This window comes from Camelus bactrianus, chromosome 1 (assembly GCF_048773025.1).
Source record: "Camelus bactrianus isolate YW-2024 breed Bactrian camel chromosome 1, ASM4877302v1, whole genome shotgun sequence".
Taxonomy (NCBI): domain Eukaryota; kingdom Metazoa; phylum Chordata; class Mammalia; order Artiodactyla; family Camelidae; genus Camelus; species Camelus bactrianus.
Genome location: NC_133539.1, coordinates 57,034,405 through 57,055,000, shown reverse-complemented (window position 1 = coordinate 57,055,000; position 20,596 = coordinate 57,034,405). Strand labels below are relative to the sequence as shown.

General features: G+C 31.7%; 1 protein-coding gene across 3 annotated transcripts in view; it reads right to left on the bottom strand.

The window, feature by feature from the left end:
* The window catches only part of STXBP5L (syntaxin binding protein 5L), a 290,135-nt gene that overhangs the window by 228,547 nt on the left and 40,992 nt on the right, over positions 1-20,596 (bottom strand). For all 3 annotated transcript variants that reach the window (XM_074364363.1, XM_074364371.1, XM_045507179.2), the window contains exon 3: positions 10,263-10,360. In XM_074364363.1, the coding sequence (XP_074220464.1) occupies positions 10,263-10,360 (98 nt within the window). The remainder of the gene's footprint in view (positions 1-10,262; positions 10,361-20,596) is intronic.

Below are 20,596 nucleotides of genomic sequence, written 5' to 3'. Positions count from 1 at the left end.
CTTTTGTAACTGACTTCTTTCACTAAACATGTCTTTTAGGTCCAATCATGTTGCAGCACGCATCAAAATTTTCTTTCATTATAAGGCTGAATAATATACCACCATATATAGGTACATGTAAAACTTTTTAAATAATAGCTATCCTAATGAGTATGAAGTGGTATTTCATTGTGGTTTTGATTTGCATTTCCCTAATGTTGAGCATCTTTTCATATGTTTAATGGCTATTTGTATATCTTCTTGGAGAAATACCTATTCAAGTCCTTTGCCTATTTTTAAACTGGGTTTGGTTTTTGTTGTTAAGTTGTAGGAGTTCTTTACATATTCTGATTTCAATCCCTTATCAAATATATGATTTGTCAATATTTTCTCTCAATCTATAGGTTGCCTTTTCACTGTTACTAAGGTCCTTTGATGCACAGAAGTTTTAATATTGAAGAGTTCTAATGTATGTATTTTGTTCTTTGGTTGCCTATGCTTTGGACGTCATATCCAAAAATCATTGCAAAATCCAAAGTCATGAACTCTTCCTGTGTTTTCACTAAGAGTTTTTATAGATTTAGCTTTCACACTTAGGTCTTTGATCCATATTAAGTTAATTTTTGTATGTGGTATAAGGTAAGGTTCCAACTCTATTATTTTGCATGTGGATATCTAGTTTTCCCAACACCATTTGTTGACCTTGTCCTTTTCCTATTCAATGGTTTTGGCACTCCTGTCAAAAATCATGACTGTGTACACAAGGGTTTAATTCTGGGCTCTCTATTCTATTTCATTGGTATATATGCCTGTCTTTGCGCTATTACCACACTGGTTTGATCACCATGGCTCTGTATTAAGTTTCAAAATCAGGAAGTGTGAGACCTCCAACTCTGTTCTCTTTCAAGACTCTTTGAACTATTTGGGGTCCTGGGAAATTCTATGTGAAATTTAGGGTGGTATTTTTCTATTTCTGAAAAGAGTTTCATTGAGTTTATAGGGATTGCACTGACTCTAGATCACTTTGAAAGTACCAACAACATAACAATATTAAGTCTGCTAACCCATGAACATAGGATGTCTTTCTATTTATTGAGGTCTTAATTTTTTTCAGAAACATTTTGTAGTTCTCAGTGTACAAGTCTTTTGTCTCCTTGGTTAAATTTATTACTAAATGTTTTATTCTTTTTGATGTTATTGCACTCGGAATTGTTTTCTTAATTTCCTTTGCAGATTGTTCATTGTTAATGTACAGAAACATTTGGGGGTTTTTGCATGTTGATTTTATATCCTGCAGCTCTGTTGGATTCATTTATAAGTTTTAACAATTTTTTTGAAATTTTCAGGGTTTCTACTTCACTTGTGAAAAATAATTTCCTAGATATAGAATAATATGTTGCTGGCTTTTTCTTTCAACACTTTATATATTTCACTCTACTCTCTTCTTGCTTACATGGTTTCCAAAGAAGAGTCCACTGTAATTCTTATCCTTGTTCCTGTAATAGTAAGGCATTTTCCTTCTTATGGCTTCCTTCAACATCTTCTCTTTGTATTTGCTTATCTACAGTAAATATTACATGTCTTGTGCAGTTCTCTCTTTTGTTTTTATCCTTTTTGGTGTTCTCTGAGATTCCTTGATCTGTGATTTGGTGTCTATTATTAATTCTGAAAAGTTCTCAGCCACCTTTACTTCAAATATAGTTCTGTTCTTCTCACTCTTTCTCCTCTTTCTGGTAGTCCACTAACATTTGCTTTATATCTTTTGAAATTGTTAACACAGTTCTTGGATACTCATTGTGCTTTTTCTTCAATTATTTTCTCTCTCTACTTTTCCATTTGGGAAATTTCTACTGACTTATCTTCAAACCCAATGTTCTTGCCCAAGTCTGGTCTATTGATAAGCTCATCCAAGGTATTCTTCATTTCTGCAGTGTTTTTGATTTCTGGCCTTTCTTTTTGAATATTTCTTAAGAGTTTTCATCTCTCTGTTTACCTTACCCATCTTACATGTTGTCAACTTCTAGACATGTTAACTAATGTCTACATGAGAGCTCTTAGCATAGTAATCACAGTAATTTTAAATTCCTTATCTAATAATTCCATAATCTGCATCATAGTTGAGTTGGTTATCACGCTTTCTTTATCTGTTTAGAGTGTATTTCTTATTCCTGCTTAGACTGCATTTTTTATTGTTTTTGGAATGCCCTGCAATTTTTTTGTTAAAAGTCAGACATGTTTCAATATGTTAACAATAACTGAGGCAAATGGCCCTTAGTGTGGGCATTCATGTTAATCTGAGTATTTGATGTTTTCTGTAGCTATATATGTCAGAAACTTCCAATTTCTCTAGTGTTTTTTTTTCAGTTTTGTATTGAAATACAGTTGATTTATGGCATTGTGTTAGTTTCAGGTGCACAGCAAATTAATTTGGTTTTACATATATACATATATACTTTTTAAAATTATTTTCCATTATAGCTTATGATAAGATATTAAATGTAGTTCCTTATGCTATACAGTAGGTCATTGTTATGTATTCATTATATATATATGTATGTAGTATGTATCTGTTAATCCCCTAATCCTAATTTACCCCTCCTCCCCTTTCCCTTTGGTGATCATAAATTTGTTTTCTATGTCTGAGAGTCTGCTTCTGTTTTATAAATAAATTCATTTGTACTATTTTTCAGATTCCACATATAAGTGATATCATGTAAAATTTATCTTTCTCTGTCTGTCTTTGTAATATCTTTGTTTTTATCTCTTCTCTTGACTTCAGACTTTTCTATTCCTTCTGAGTGCATCTAAATCTGTTATTATACTGGAGCCTGGTTAGTGTTGTGATAAGATTTGAAGAGGGGACGTGTTCAATAATATTTTGATTAAATCTCAGCCTGTGTGCCTGAAATGTGACCTTCACAAGTATTTCTCAAGGAGAACAGTCTTTTCCCTCACATCGGAGAGACATGTAGGCTAAAGGGGCTAAAGTTGGAGAAATGGCCTTCCTCTCACCGGGATAAGGCTCCTGTAAAGTTTCTCCTCCAGGAAAACAGGTCTTTGTTATGTAAAATACTCTGGGGTTATTTCACAATGATTCTTATTCTCCCCTTTTCAGAGCCCTGAGGGGATCTTTCCCAGATCCTTACCTTGAGAACATGGTATATTTCCTGGAGGTAAAACCCATGAAAGTACAGGGCTTCCCCTAACACTTTGGCCCCCAGGAGTTTCTTGCTTTCATGTCAGCCACACATTCAGCATCCAACAATTTGGGGGGAAAAAAATCATCATTTGCGTGTTCCCTACCAACATACGGCTCCAGCAGCTTCTGTAACAGCTGTGACTCTCTAGATTTGCTGTTTTCTCCAGATTTTGGGTTGGAGGTATGCCCTGCAGCCCTATTTCTCTAATAGGTCCAGGAAAAGTTGTTGATTTTAGGTTTGACTAACATTTTATTTTTGTAAGGATGGGAGTGATAACTTCCAATCTCCTTTATGTAGAAGTTGAAACCAGATAGGGCATAAAACAAGCCTCAATACATTTAGAAGGATTGAAATCATATAAATTATGTTCTCTGACCACAATGGAGTGAAGTTAGAAATCAGTAACAGAAAGAAACTTGGGAAATTCACAAATATATGCAAATTAAAGAACACATCCCTAAATAACCAGTAGGTCCCTAAGTACCCAATAGGTCAAAGAAGTCACAAGGTAATAATTTTAGATGAGTTAAAATGAAAACACAACATAATAAAACACAGGGATACAGGCAAAGCAGTTCTTAAATAGAAATTCAGAGCTGTAAGCATCTATACAAAAACAAACTCATTTCAATAACCTAATATTGCATGATGTGAAACAAAAGCAGAGCAAACCAAACCATTTCAAGAGTCAATTCATCAAAAGAACTTAACAATCTTAACTGTTCATACAGCTAATAGCAGATCTTCAAAATACATGAAATAAAACAAAACTAATAGAACTGCAAGGATAAACAGATTAGTCTAGAATTATAGTGGAAGATTTCAATACCATTCTCTCAGTAATAGATAGAAAAAGATAGAAATCAGCACAAATAAAGATTTGAATAACACTACCAATCAATTTTACCTATGATATTTACAGAAAAATCCACCCAACAACAGCAGTATATACATTTATTTCAAATGCACATTTAACATTTATCATGATAGACCATAGGCAGGGCCATAAAACAATCTTCAATTAATTTAAGAGGATTCAGGTCATATAAGGTATATTCTCTAATCACAATGGAATTAAATTATAAATCAATAAAAGATCTCTAGAAAAATCTCTCGTATTTGTAAACTAAATGAAACACGTATAAGTAGCCCATTAGTAAAGAAAAGAAATCAAGCAGAAATTAGAAAATAGTTTAAGCTGAATGGAAGGAAAACACAACATATGAAAATTTAGGGATGGAGAATTATAATTCTGCCAAGAAGGAATAGCCCCATTCCTCTCAGTTTCTGTCTCTTACAACTAAATACAAAAACAAAAACCCTGGAGATAATAATACAAACAAGTACAAGGAAATTCTGAGATAAAAAGGAGGAGGAATGCTCAGGCACCTCAGGACTTGAGTTGCCTCAGCAGTGAGTTCCTTGAGTTTCCTTATTGTGTCCTATATACTCTGGACAGGGCACTGCAAAAGTCTCCAATCCAGGACCATCAACTAGCACAGGCAAAAAAAAAAAAAAAGACAAAAAAATCCAAGAAAAGGATGTTCTCCCAATCAAAGGATTGAGAAGAAGAGAGGCTAAAAACAAATTCTGGCATTACCCAAATCATACAACTCAACAGCAAAAAAGCAAACAATTCAAGTAAAAAATTGGCAGAGGCTCTGAATAGCTATTTTTCCAAAGAAGACATACAGATGGCAAAGAGGTACATGAAAAGGTACCCAATATTACTAATCATCAGGGAAATGCGAATCAAAACCACAATGAGCTATCATACCTTACATAGGTTAAAATGGCTATTATCAGAAAGGCAAGAAAAAAACAAGTGTTAACAAGGATGTAGAGAAAAGGGAACACTTGTGCACTGTTAGTAAAAATGTAAACTGGTGCAGGTACTATGAAAAACAGTATGAAAGTTCCTCAAAAAGCTAAAAGAGAACTAACATACGATCCAGCAATTCTACTTCTGGGTATTTATCATAAGTAAACAAAAACCTAACTCAAAAAGGTATCTATACTCCCATGTTCATTGCAGCATTATTTACAATAGTCAAGATATGGAAACAATAGTCAAGATATGGAAACAACCAAAGTGTCCACTGATGGATGAATGGATAAAGAAAATGTGGTATAATATATATATGTAGATATGTGTGTGTAATGTGTGTGTGTGTATATATGTGTGTGTGTGTGTGTATATATATATATATATGAATGTTACTCATCCACATTAAAAGAATGAAATCCTGTCATTTGCAACAACACAGATGGACACTGAAGGCATTATGCTGACTAAAATAAGTCAGACAGAGAAAGAAATACTGTATGATCTCACTTGTAAGTGGAATCCCAAAAACAAACAAACAAAAACACTAAACACATAAATACAGAGAGCAGATTGGTGGTTGCCAAAGGTGGAAGATGTGGGGTGGACAGACTCAGTAAATGCTTAAAAGGTCAAACTTCCATTATAAAATAAATAAAATCTGAGGATGTAATGCACAGCATCATGACTAGAATTAATAATACTCCATAATATATTTGAAAGTTGCTAAGAGAGTAATCTCAAAAGTTTTCATCAGAAGAAAATTTTTTTGTAACTACATGTGGTGATGCATGTTAAGTAGACATACTTTAGTTGTCATTTTACAATATATACAGATACTGAATTATTATGTTGTACATCTGAACCTAATATAATGTTATATGTCAAATACACCTCAATTAAAGAGAAATAAAATGATCCAAAAATATACTGTCTATAATGAACTCACTTCAAATACAATGACACAAGTTTAAAGTAAAAGATTGGAAATAGATATACCATGCAAATGTTACTTTAAAAGAAAAAGTAGGAATGGCTATACTAATATCAGATAAAGTCAGTTTCAGAGCAAAGAAAATTACTGAAATTAAATGAAGACATTACACAATGGTAAAGGGATTAATCAATCAGGAAGACATAATAATCCTAAATGTGTGTACAAAAATTACAAAGTCTCAAAATACAGAAAGTAAAAACAAATGAAGCTGGAAAGAGAGATAAATACATCCAAAACTAGAGCTGGATATCCTAATTCACTCCACTCAGAATTTGATAGAATTATCAAACAGAAAATTAGCAAGAATATAGAACTCAACAACACAATCAACCAACAATATCTAGTTGATACATATAAAACATTCCATCAACAAGAAAAGAATGGATATGTTTTTCCAGAGTCTATAGATAGAATATTCACCAAGATAGATCATACCCTAGGCCACAGAACAAATCTTAACAAATTTAAAAGAAGTTAAATCATAAAGAGTGGGTTTTCTGACCCTAATAACATCAAACTAGAAATCAATAACAAGAAAAATTCCAACACTTGTCAATTAATTAAAATACTTCTAAGTAATTCATGGCTCAAAGAAGCTTTGAAGGAATTTTTAAAACTATATATAACTAAATGAAAATTCAAATACATATATCAAAATTTATGGGATCCAGTTAAAGAGTGCTGAGAGAAGAAAAACACCAGATATATACCATAGAAAAGAGGGTATCAAATCAGTAACTTAGGTTCAAAAAACTGGGGAAAAAGAGCAAAATAAACTCAATGAAAAGTGAATAAAGGAAAAATAAAGATAATACAGAAGAGATTGAAAATAAAACAAAATCAATTAAACAAAATGCTGGTTCTTTAAAAATATCAGTAAAATTTATAAACCACTAGTAAGACTGGCTACAAACTATTCAAATTTAACGGATAAAATAGAAAACTAAAATAGTCCTATAACTAATTTTTTTTCATTTTCATACTTTTCACTATAGGTTACTACAAGATATTGAATATAGTTCCCTATGCTATACAGAAGGTTGCTGTTTATCTACTTTATATATAGTAGTTAGTATCTGCAAATCTCAAAATCCCAATTTATCCCTTCCCATCCCCTTAACCCCCTGTTAACCATAAGTTTCTTTTCTATGTCTATGAGTCTGTTTCTGTTTTGTAAATAAGTTCATTTGTTTTCTTTTTTAGATTCCACATGTAAGTGATATCATATGGTATTTTTCTTTCTCTTTCTGGCTTACTTCACTTAAATGACAATCTCCAGGTCTAACTATGTTGCTGCAAATGGCATTACTTTATTATTTTTTTATAGTTGAGTAGTATTCCATTGTATAAATATACCACCTCTTCTTTATCCAGTCATCTGTTGATGGACATTTAGGTTGGTTGCATGTCTTGGCTATTATATATAGTGCTGCTATGAACACGGGTGCATGTTTCTTTTCAAATTAAAAGATCTATGCCCAGGAGTGGGATTGCTGGATCATATGGTAAGTCTATTTTTAGTCTTTTGAGGAATCTCCTACTGTTTTCCATAACAGCTGCACCAAACTACATTCCCATTAACACTATAGTAAGGATTTCCTTTTCTCCACACCCTCTCCAGCATTTATTATTTGTGGACTTTTGAATGATGGCCATTCTGACTGGTGTGAGGTAATACGTCATAATAATTTTGATTTGCATTTCTCTGATAATTAGCAATATTGAGCATTTTTTCATGTGCCTATTGGCCATTTGTATGTCTTCACTGGAGAATTGCTTGATTAGGTCTTCTGCCCATTTTTGGATTGGGTTGTTTGTTTTTTTATTATTAAGTTGTATGAGCTGTTTATATAGTCTGGAAATTAAGCCCTTATCAGTCTCATCATTTGCAAAAATTTTCTCCCATTCTGAAGGTTGTCTTTTTGTTTTGCTTATGATTTCCTTTGCTGTGTGAAAGTTTAAGTTTAATTAGGTCTCATTTGTTTATTTTTGCTTTTAATTCTATTGTCTGGGTAGACTGCCCTAGGAGATTATTGCTAAGATTTATGTTAGAAAATGTTTTGCCTATTTTCTTCAAAGATATTTATAATGTCTTTTCTTATGTTTAAGTCTTTAAGCCATTTTGAGTTTATTTTTGTGTATGGTGTGAAGGACTGTTCTAATTTCACTGATTTACATGCTGCTGTCCAGTTTTTCCAACACCATTTGCTGAAGAGATTGTATTTACTCCATTGTATGTTCTTGCCTCCTTTGTTGAAGGTTAATTGACCATAAGTCTGTGGTTTTATTTCTGGGCTCTGTATTCTGTTCCATTGATCCATGTGTCTGTTTTTGTGCCAATACCATGCTGTTCTGATTACTATAGCTCTGTAGTATTATCTGAAGCCTGGGAGGGTTATTCCTACAGCTTCCTTCTTTTTCTTCAGTATTGCTTTGGCAATTCTGAGTCTTTTGTGATTCCATATAAATTTTACCTATAACTAATTTTAAAAATTGAATTTGTAATATAAAATCTCATAAAATAATCCCCAGGCCCAGGTACTTTCACTAGAAAATTCTTCCAAACATTTAAACAATTAACACCAATTTTACACAATCTCCTCCAGAAAACAGAAGTGCAGAGAACCCTTCTCAGTTCATTTTATGACACCAGTACTACCCCAATACCAAAACCAGACAAATACAAATAAAAAGCTAACTCAAAATGGAACCTGTATTTAAATATAAATTGTATAACTATGAAATTGTTATAAAAAATAAAATAATTAAGATCTAAGGTTAGGCAAAGAGTTCTAAAAGGTGGTACCAAAAAGTACAATCTATAAAGAAAAAAAACTGATAAACTGGACTCTGAAAGGTCCTCTTAAGAGGGTGAAAAGAGAAGTCAAAGACTGGAAGAAAATAACTGCAAACCATATATTTGACAAAAGACTAGTATCTAGAATATACAGGAATACCACAATGAGATATCCCCAGAAAATAATCAGAATGGCTACAATAACATGAAATGCTGGTAATAATGCAGAGATACAGGATCACTCATACACTGCTGGTGGTTATATAAAACGCTACACTCTGAAAAATGGTTTGGGATCTTATCATAAAACTAAACATGCAAATATCATAAAGCCCCTGCAGCTGTACTGCTGTGTATTTATACCAAAGAAATGAAAATTTATGTTTACAAAAAAATATGTACGCAAATGTATATACACAAATGTTCATAGCTTTTTAAATCATAATAGCCAAAACACTAGAAATTGAGATGTCCTTCAATAAGTGAACGGTTAAACAAACTGTGGTACATCCATACCATAAAATATTACTTAAGAATAAAAAAGAACTATTGATACACACAACAACTTGGATGAATTCAGAGAATTACATTGGATGAAAAAAGCCAATCTCAAAAGATTATATACAGCATGATTCCATTTATATAACATTTTTAAAGTGAGAAAATTATTGAAATGAAAAACAAATGAGTGATTGTCAGGAGTCAAAGATGAGAGTGGGAGAATTGGAGAGACAGGATGTGGCTATAAAAGGGCAACCTGAGGAATCTTTGTGGTGATAGAAATGTTCTTTACCTTGAGTATATCAATGTCAATATTCTAGTTGTGATATTATACTATAATTTTATAAGATGTTACTATTGGGGGTAATTGATGAAGAGTACATGGAACTCCTCTATGTTACTTCTTAACAACTACAGTTAAATCTACAATTATCTCAAAATTAAAAGTTTAGTGTAAAAAAATGGGATGACACTAAAACACAATTTGGGAGGAAATTTACAGCCCTACAGGTAAAAACTGGAAAAGAAGAAAGTTCTCAAATCAGTGACCTCAGTTTCTACCTTAAAACACTAGATAAATAAGATAAAATTAAACCCAATGTTAATCAAGAGAAAAGAAATAAAAAAGATCAAAGACTCAATGAAATAAAATATAGGAAAATAATACAGAAAAGCAGTAAAACAAAAAGTTCATTTTTGTAAATTAGTACAATTGATAAGCTTCTAGCCAGACTAACCAAAAAAAAAGAGAAGACACAAATTACCAATATCAGGTATTTTTAAAAGAGACATCAATACTTATCTCACAGGCATTAAAAATATGCCAGTAAATTTGCTGATGTGGGTTATTCATTTCTAAAGAAACAATAAATTATTTGGTCATAAATACTTCACTTACCTGAATATTTAAGGAAATGTAATTGGTAATAATATAGCAAATAATGAACCAAAAATTAAGGATACATTCGTATAGCACCTGTTCTTGTCCCAATAGCCAAGATTTTCTGAACTGGATCAAAGGCTAATGCTGTAGGCTGATAAGGAAAACCATGCCGAACTGTCTGAAAGAGAGCAAATGGTAAAAATAGTCATCAGAGAAATAAAACTTAAAATCACAACAAGATACCAATACCCAACCACCAGAATAACTAAAATAATTATATTTTTAATTTTAAAACAACTACTACCAAATGTTGTTGGTAGGAATGTAAAATGACACAACCACTTTGGAAAATGTCTTGTAGTTCTTTAAAAACTAAACATATGCCTGTACTATGACCTAGAAATTCCACTCCTATGTAGGTACCAATATGGATGATTCTCAAGAAGATTATATTAAAAGAAGCAATACACAAAAGAGTACATATATTATGATTACATTTATATTAAATTCTAAACAAGCAAAACTAACCTATGGTAAAAAAAAATCGGAATAGCAGTTGACTTGAGGAGAACTGACTGGAAGGGGTATGAAGGAAATTTACTGAGTGAAGGTAACTGTCAATATTTTGATAGAAGTTTGAATTACACATGTGTATACATTAGCCAAAACTAATCAAATGGTATAATAAAATTTGTGACTTCTCTGTATGTAAACTGTACCTCAAAAAAAGTATTATAAACAAATATTGCACTCTAGCTAATAATATGCATACTGAACTTTAAAGAGGTGAAGTGTACTGACACCTGCAACTTATTTCAAAATGCATCCAAAAAAATAATATAGAGAGATGGTTGGATAGACATATGATAAAGGTAACAACATAGTAATTGTCAGTCTAGGTGGAAAGTGTGAGTGTGTGAGTGTGTGTGTGTGTGTGTATACACACATTTATGAGTGTCCATGGTATAATTCTTTCAACTCCTCTGTATGTCTGAAAGCGTTCATAACAACATAATGGGAAAAAAAATTGAAGAAAAATATCAAAAGGAGATAAGACTAACATGTAAAAAAGGAATATGCAAATTAGATAGGAACTAATTTCCATATTAAATTTGCTCTAATTTTTCAAAAAAAAAAAAAATAGAATATCCACATAGGTCAGGAAGAAAGGGATTCTACATCTTTTTCAGCCAAATATTTAATGCTCCAAGAACTATTTTTTCAATGGAAATAATTTTATAATAAAATGTCACATTTATAAATATTCAAAGATGAAAGATGAAATACAGCATATAGTTTATCTAAAACTCATCCCCAAGAGAAAACACAGTAAGGCATTCACTGAATAACCTCATTTTCTTTTAAAGCATATATGGACATATACACACATGCATATTAACTAATATGTAACCAGATATTTATCTGTTTTTCTCACTTGACAGTGTATCACAGAAATTTTCCACAAAAAATATATGTAGATGTACTTCAACCCATTTAAAGTTGTAAAGCCTATTATACAGTATGAACATACCACAATGTCCTTAACCAACCAACTACAGTTCTGTAATCTCCAAAAATGCTCACCTAAATGGGTAAAAATAATTACCCGGAAAATCCATTTTCTAGTTATAATTCTTAACCAAGGTGTTTCCTTCTTGATTCTGAACTGTCTTACTTATTTTGACTTATACACAAAATTGTCAAGAGGAAGATACTCATAATCTTCATGGAGAGCAATGTAGATAACAATAATCAGAATAGAGTTCCTCTTAAAAAAACAGAAGAGGTGGGAACATTTCTCAACTCTTTCTATGGCCAGTATTACCCTGACACTAGAAACAAAGACATCACAAGAAAAGAAAACAAAGACCATAGTTCTTATTAAAATAGGTGTTAAAATCCCCACTAAAATACTAGCAAACCAATTCCAGCAACATATAAAAAGGATATACACTATGACTTGGTAGAATTTATCCCAGGAATGCAAGATTGGTTTAACATCAAAAAACTATTTAATGTAATATACTATATCAATAGAACATAGGACAAAAATCACATGGTCATCTCAGAGGATGCAAAAATTTATTTCAGAAAATCCAGCACCCATTCATGTTAAAAGGACCCAACAAATGGAACTGCAGAGAACTTCCTCAATCTGATAAGTGGCATGTATAAAAAATCTACAGCAAACATCATACTAATTACTGAAAAAAACGAATGCTTTCTCTCTAAGATCTAGAATGAGACAAGTATGTCTGCTCTTGACACTTCTATGTCCTACACAGGGCAACCAGGCAAGAAAAAAAAAAAAGGAACTAAAAGTATTTGTAGGTGACATGATCTTGTGTATATAAGCCTAAAAAATTATTAGAACCTATGAAGAAGTTCAGCAAGATTGCAAAATTAATGTACAATCATCAATTATACATCTATATACTAGCAATGCACTATCCAAAAATGAAGTTAAAAGAACAATTTTATTTACAATAGCAACCAAAGGAATGCTCAGTAATACAATGAAGAAAAGTACAAAATTTATATAATAAAACTACAAAATATTGTGAAAAAATTAAAAATTAAAAGGAAAGGTTTCACTTTTATACTGTTAAGGTGATAAAACTCCTCAGATTGATCATCAGAATCAATGCAGTCCCTAACAAAATCCAAGGTAGCTTTTTTGCACAAATAGACAAGTTGATCCTAAGATTCATATGGGTATTTAAGAGACCCCGAAAACCAAAATGATCTTGAAAAAGAAGAACAAAGTTGGAGAACTTTTCCATTTTCAAAACTTACACAAATCTCCAGTAATCAAGGCAATTAGGCACTAGCACAAGGATACACATTTAGATCAATGGAACAGCACTGAGATTCCAGAAATAAACTGCTCACATTTTCAGTCAATTGATTATTGACAAGGGTGCTAAAACAATTCGATGAGGAATGAACAGTCTTTCAGCAAATGATACTGCAAGAACTGGATATATGCATGCAAAAGAATCAAGTTGGTGACAGGAAGGATATAGCTTAGTGGAAGAGTTGCTGCTTAGCATGAATGAGGTGCTGGGTTCAATCCCCAGGACCTCCATTAAGAAATAAATAAATAAACTTAATGTACCTGCTATTCAAAAAAAAAAAAAAAAAAAAAAAAGAACCAAGCTGGACCCTTTATTTAAATTATACACAAAAATTAACTCAAAATGGATCATAGACCTAAATATAAGAGCCAAAACTATAAAAACCTTAGAAGAAAACATATGCTTAGATTTTAGTGATTTAGGATTAGAAAATGGTTTCTTAAATATGACACAGAAAGCACAAACAACAAAATTAAAAACAGATAAATTGAACCTTGGGAGAATTAAAAACTCTTGTGCTGTAGAGGATACTGTCAAGAAAGTAAAATGACAACCCACAGAATGGAAGAAAATATTTGCAAATCATTTATCTGATAAGGAATTTATATCCAGAATAAAGAAAGAACTTTCACAAGTCAATAATAAAAAGTTAAATAACTCAATTTAAAAATAGGCAAAGGATCTTAATAAACAGACATTTATCCAAAGAATACATATATAAGTGACTGATAAGCACATGGTGAGATGTTCAACATCATTAGCCATTAGGGAACTGCAAATCATATCCACAGTGAGATACAACTGCATACTTCACCAGGATGGCTACAAAAAAGATAGATATTAATACATGTTAACAAAGAGTGGAGAAATTGAAGTCCAAATACATTTTTGGTGGGAATGAAGAGTCATGTAGTCTCTTTGGATAATAGTTTGGCATTTCCTCAAAATGTGAAATAGAGCTACCCTATAACCCAGGGATTCCACTCCTGAGTATGTAAGCAAGAAAAATGAAAAAGAAATCCACATAAAAGTATTATAGGAATATTCACAGCAGCATTATTTGAACTATTCAAAAAGTAGAAACAACTCAAATATCCATCAACTATGAACAGATGATGAAATCTGGTATATCCATACAATGGAATATTATTCATCAACAAAAGAGAATGAAGTATAATGCATGCTACAACAGAGATGTACCTTGAAAATATTATGTTAACTGAAAGAAACCCATTATATATTGTATGAGTCCATTCATATGGAATGTACAAAACAGGAAAATCTATAGAGGCAGAAATTATATTACTGATTGCCTAGGAATGGTGGGTAGGGGCTCTGGATAATGGGCATCTATTGCTAATGAGTACACAGTTGCTTTTGAGGGTAATGAAGTTTTCTAAAATTTATTATGGTAGTTGTTCCATAACTTTGTGAATATACTGAAAACTACTGAAATGTATACTTTAACTGAATAAATTATATCTAAATTTGAAAGAAAAATACTGTACTCCTCAAGAATATCAAATATTCTGGTATTATATCATCACTGTATATAATAAGAAGTTACTATCAGTTGAGGTACCTGGCTAATTTCAAAAGAATCAAGGTTATCAACTGGAATGACATAGATGCAGTAAAAAAAAAAAAAAAAAAAAAAAGGAAGCAGAGAAAAATGTAGGATAACCAAGTCTGAAGACAACTTGTCAAGGTCAAAAATTCTCAATTTTAGATGCAGTCAGAATGGATTGTTGAAATACTATAGTTTATGTTCAATGGGTGAAGTTAAGTAAAGCTAATCACCAACAAATAAAATGAGGTTCTTAAATACCAAACTTTTCCTAATATTTTGTTTCTCTTTTCTTTTGTTTTACTCTTTATATTAGTCTGTCCAGGCTGCTATGACAAAATACTAAGAAGCTTAAATAAGACATTTATTTCTCACAGTTTTGAAGGCTAGGAAGTCAAGATCAATAAAAAAAAATATACAGAAATAGCATTTGCAGAGACATTTATATGATGAAGAGTATTATTTGCTTTTTCTGTGTCTGTATCTTGTCAATGTTTAATTTGGAAGCAGTTAGAAGTGCCCCCAGTTTCAAGGTTGAGGCAAATTTAAAATTTAAGTTAAGGAAAGGAAAAAGGTGAAATATGTTAGTAACAAATAAAATATAAGGTATATGTACATACTTAAATTTCTGGAATAAACATTATTTGGTCATGGTTTATCATTGGTAGTATACATTACTTGATTTACTAGCACCTTATTTAGTATTTTGTGCCTATATTCAAAAGTATGTATTTTATAATGCTTAAAAAAATCTGAAATTATATGTACTGTACTATGTGATGTTTCCTGGAAAATCACTACCACAATTAAACCTTTTCATCACTTGTGAACTTCACAGCAGTCCATCCCGCTTTCTGTTCTTAGACCAAAGCAACAACTGATTTGCTTTTAAGTCATTAGGGATTGTTCGAATTTTATACAAATAGTCCCTTCCTTTCTCTCTCTTTCCATCTGTCTGTCTCTCTCTACTCCCTCTCTGTGAATCATATACCTGATGTGTGTTACATATTGAAAGATAACTGGTCAATTGGGGAAGACGTTGGGGTTGAATTAGTGACGAGTACATAAAAACGAAACAAATGAAACTTAAAAAAAATGTAACCTCAGGGAATAAAAACATTTGTGAGGCAAAATAAGAGAGTAGTAATAATAAAGTGTTAACACTGACTGCTGTGATTTATTAGGAAGATGGGGATATGGCAAGGGTGCTTCTATACGTAATGAGGTGGAAAAAAAATCTTTTTTGGAAAAGTCAATAAGTAGCAATATAAAGATGTTATTTTCAGACACATTTGGTAAATGCCAAAATAAATAGCAAGAAGGTTGAAAAGTGGTTGCTTTTAGAAACTAGGAAATGGGAGAGGGAAGGGGACAGATTGTTATTAATTTTTTATAATACGTCTTATAAAATTATCTGACTTTTAAAATTATGTACATGATTGAGTGTGATAAAAATAAAACTAGAATGAAAAAAGGATATAAAATTTCAAAATATTAACATTACATTTCTATTATATTGACTTCCCAATATCTTATAAAATGAGGATATATTTGGGCTTTATTCTTAATTTTAATATCAACTGCCTTTTAGATCTTTGAACATGATGGTTTTATCATTCTTTCAAGAGATTTAAAAAAGTCTTACTGGAAAACTGGTACCAATTGCCAATGGCACATGCATAAGCAGATATTTTGCCATACTTGTGCATATAGAGCAATTTTAGCTTTCTGTTGCAGTATGATGGGGTTTCATAGGAACTGGTTATTTTGTTACCAGTATGCCACTCCATGGTGTCATATGCCTATCCTGGTTCTCTTACTCAGTCTTTTCCTTTATCCAAGGGAGCAGGAAATTATTAAGCAGTATTTTCAGTGATCCAATATGACATCAGATTTAGGGAAGAGCTATGGACATATACACATAGCCCTAAAAAACAAAGTTCAAGTGATTTGGCTGTTATTGGAAACACACATCATTGAAACTGAGAGAATTTTCCCATCAGTGCGAGTTGTTCCATGGTTACAATAATTGTTTTACAGATTCAAGCTAATTTAGTAAGACAAGAAAAGAAAGACAAGAAATTGAAACAATAAATATATAAATATAGGAAAGTAAAAAATGAAATAGACTACTAAAATATTTTAGAAGAAGAAGAATCTGGTAAGTTATCTAGCTACAAGGTGAATAAACCAAAATCAGCATCTTTTCCCTCTACTAGAAATAAGCAATTACCAATAAAATTGTGGGGAAATCCTCATTTTTATTTTTAGCTAATTTGAAGTCTGTCAAATTTGTTTAAAGTCTAAATACAAATATTTTATTCAGTAGCACTAAATAATGTATTTTCTAATATATAAAATGGTTAAGTAGACAAAATATTTTTCACTAAACCAGAACTTAGTGATTAATAACAGAATTATATTCATATATATGAATGTTTATTTAATACTATACAAGTTACAACACAACTGTTAGAACTCAGAAACGCAGAGCTGATGTAATTAGTTTCTACTGTAGTTATGACAACAAAATCCCATCAGGATTTAGTATTCAACAAGCAATTATTTCTTTATATACTTCAAAAACTTTTTCATTGTTGTTCTGTGTTTGAAGCTGCTAAGAACATTTCTTTTCAAAGTATGTACAAAAACCTAATAGTTGTTTTAGGAAAACATTATTTATCCATTGGAAAATTTATTTATACATTGTGATAAACAAATGAGATCCTAATTATTAATATGTTTCAAAAATAAAATATTTACCTATTTATCTCTCAAATCCCAAGTCAAGAAGGCCTCAGTCCTCCATGGAATATTTGCTAAAATTCTAAGCCAACACCACAGTTTAGCACTATTTAGAATTACTGAAGAATGATTATTGCCCTTTGGCCTCCCCAAATAAGTTCTAACCTCTTCTGTGAGTAGGGACCATGCTTTTAAGTTGTTCTCTTCACTAAGCTTAGTACTATGATTAAACAGTTTTTTTAAAGTTCATCAATATGATTTGTGCACATAAGCAGTAGTTCCTTCAGAAAATATTCTATTTTTAAAAAATGAATAACTGCAACCAAATATTCTGTAAGTATTGAAATAAAATCTCTATGTAGAATAATCTTAAACCAATATATAATTATCTCTGTATTTGAAGCTACTGTCTCAACTCTCCATAGTAACAAAAGCACATTTGAGATTGAACTTAAAAAGTTCAATAGTTATCATTCTCACTCTCTTCCCCCTGAGCACCCCTGTGAATTATTGTAACGATATGTAATTATGTAATGCTAAGGTTGCTAAGGTGTTAGAACAGAACAAGCACCCACATTTGGATAATATATTTAATATATACAGCTATTTAATTAAGGATATGTTATAGGTACTAATATATCACTAAATCTAATATAAAAGTAGGTTATTTTTTTACTATCTAATTGTGTTTCTTCCTACCATATTATAATACAAAACATTTGGGGTTAGAGCTTCTGTTGTTTCAAACTTAAGATCCCTATAGGCATTCAAAAAACTATTGACTTTTATTACAACAGTTTAACAAATCTAGTAACTCTGATTCTATAGTTTGCAATCGGTTAATCTTACCCCAAAAAATCTGAGTATACTATGTAAATATAAGTTTATAGTACTTAAATGTAATAGAAAGGTGTTCTTTCAAAATATGAGGGAATCAATTTCAAAATAAATGAATTTACATTCCTCTAACACTATCTTGTTATCTCTCATACTATCACCTTCTCTCATAATACCACATAGCTATGCTAAAACATACCTTCAAAAAACATACCAAATAATAAATGAATAGGCCTAATTCTCACCACTGAAAAGTACAGAGATATACATACAAATATGTACTGACATAAGTAATAGGAAACAAACACACTAATAACATGAAGTAACTATGGGTATACCCAAAGGGTATCCAATTCTATCATCCTCATCATTCAATAAAGGACAAAACAATCTTTAATGTGGCCAGATTGTTCTTTCCAAAGAACTTCCTTTTTTTTTTCCATCCATAGGACTCATTTTTACCTTCTTAGGTAACTTTATCATCTGGATTATGAAGTTTCTCTCTACTCTCAGCCTATTAACAGCCTAATGTCTTCAATGTCCTTGCTTCAATCTGTCATTCACCTTGACTATATCATTCTTTCCTCTCTTTCAATTCAGCTGACCATCACAGTTAATACTATCAGCCTCAAATGAGCATAGCCTCATCATCATACACTTCCAGATCTCTTTCAAGAATCCAGATTTGGCATTCCTCTATTCACTCACAGTATCTTTCCTGTCATCACTACATTCCATCTGTCTTGCTATCTTAGTACTTCCACTTAAACCCTCCTACTTATCTGAAACCCTTATTTTCTTTCTGGCTACACTAGTCTCTATTCCCAACTTATTTAATATTTCAACTTAATTCTGTGCTATGCTTGAGAGAAATATATATATCTTTTTATTGAATCTATTATATGTGCCTATACAGCTATCAAACAAATTCCTGTGAACTTAAAGATCTTTTCTCATTGATAAATAATAAAAATGGAAATTAGTAGTCATAGAAAAATAATTTGGCCTGGGGGTAAAATAAAAATCACTTTATAAAAAAAGAAAATAAAAATCTTGTGAGGCAAAATTATAAATAGGATGACGTGGAAGAGTATCATGCTAGGAGTTAGGAGACCTAGTCATTTTTCCTCCCGCTGCATTAGAAATAAACAATGAATACTATATGCATAGTCATTGCCCCTCAAGGCTGCTGTCACTACCATTTGTTTACTACATACAAGGTATAGTGAAAAACACTACATGAGTTATCTCTTTTTTCTATTTATTTCTATAGCTCCATGAGATAGGTGGTGTCATTAAAGAGGAAGAAATTGAGGCTAAGTAAGGTTAATCAACTTGTCCAAAGTCACCACACTAGTGGATGCACAGTTTGATTGATAGCTTTGGAAATGAGAGCCCTATAGCTTCTTAGTACTCTAATCTTGTCTCGGGGTGAAAGAATGTAACCTTCTGATTTGCATGATATGAATTTAAAGCCAGAGGGAGAAATGCATTTCAAAAGAATTAAAAGAAATATCAGAGCTACAGAATCAATACCAGTATCAGACACTGAGTTAAAGAAACCACAAAGACAATAACCAAACACTTCAGCTCCTAATTTCACTAGTGGTGTAAAAAAGATCAAGTGATCCTTAGTGATCCTTGTGCTTAATGCTTCAATCAAGAAAAGAGTAAGACTGTATCAAAAAAGAAGGATCAGTGGTCATCTCTGATCTCTGAGTCATAGGGTATGGGGAATAAGTGCTGTCATGTTAAGAAGAAACTGATCCATGCAAACCCTTACAGTTCTTAAGGTTTATACCTCAAGATACTTGTAAAAATCTAAAATATTAGCTTTTTAATTTTCCTGGAATGTGTAAAAACAGTTCATTTTGCACAAATAGGGCAGAAAAAACAATAGCAAAAGTATTGTGGTTCGGGGTACTGTAAATACGGATGCAAGGACTCAGAAATATATGATTAATAATAGAACAAGGTACATGCTCAAAGGGAAAAGAAAAAGACTGGCAGAAATTACTAAAGGAAAAATATATAGGTTAGTGATCCTGTGCTTTGTGAGGCCTCCACCTCAAGTTGCTGCTGGTAATAGGCCTCAATTGTAGCCAGCACAGTCCACTGGGTAAAAACCAATAAGCAAGTGAATATTTGAGGGGGTAAAATGCAAGCTATTTATTCTGACTAAGAGCTCTAAGAGTTTTACTCACCAAAACAGAATTTCAGAAGCAATGTAAATATTTTTTGGCTCCGTATACCTTTATAATTTCCATTAATTTAATCTGTTGCCCAAAATTCAACTCTCAGAATGTCAACACATTTAATACCACAGCAACAAAAACTCAAAAAACAAATACCTTGGAAAGACAACACCTGGGAGACACATTTTACAAAATAACACACTGACTAAATA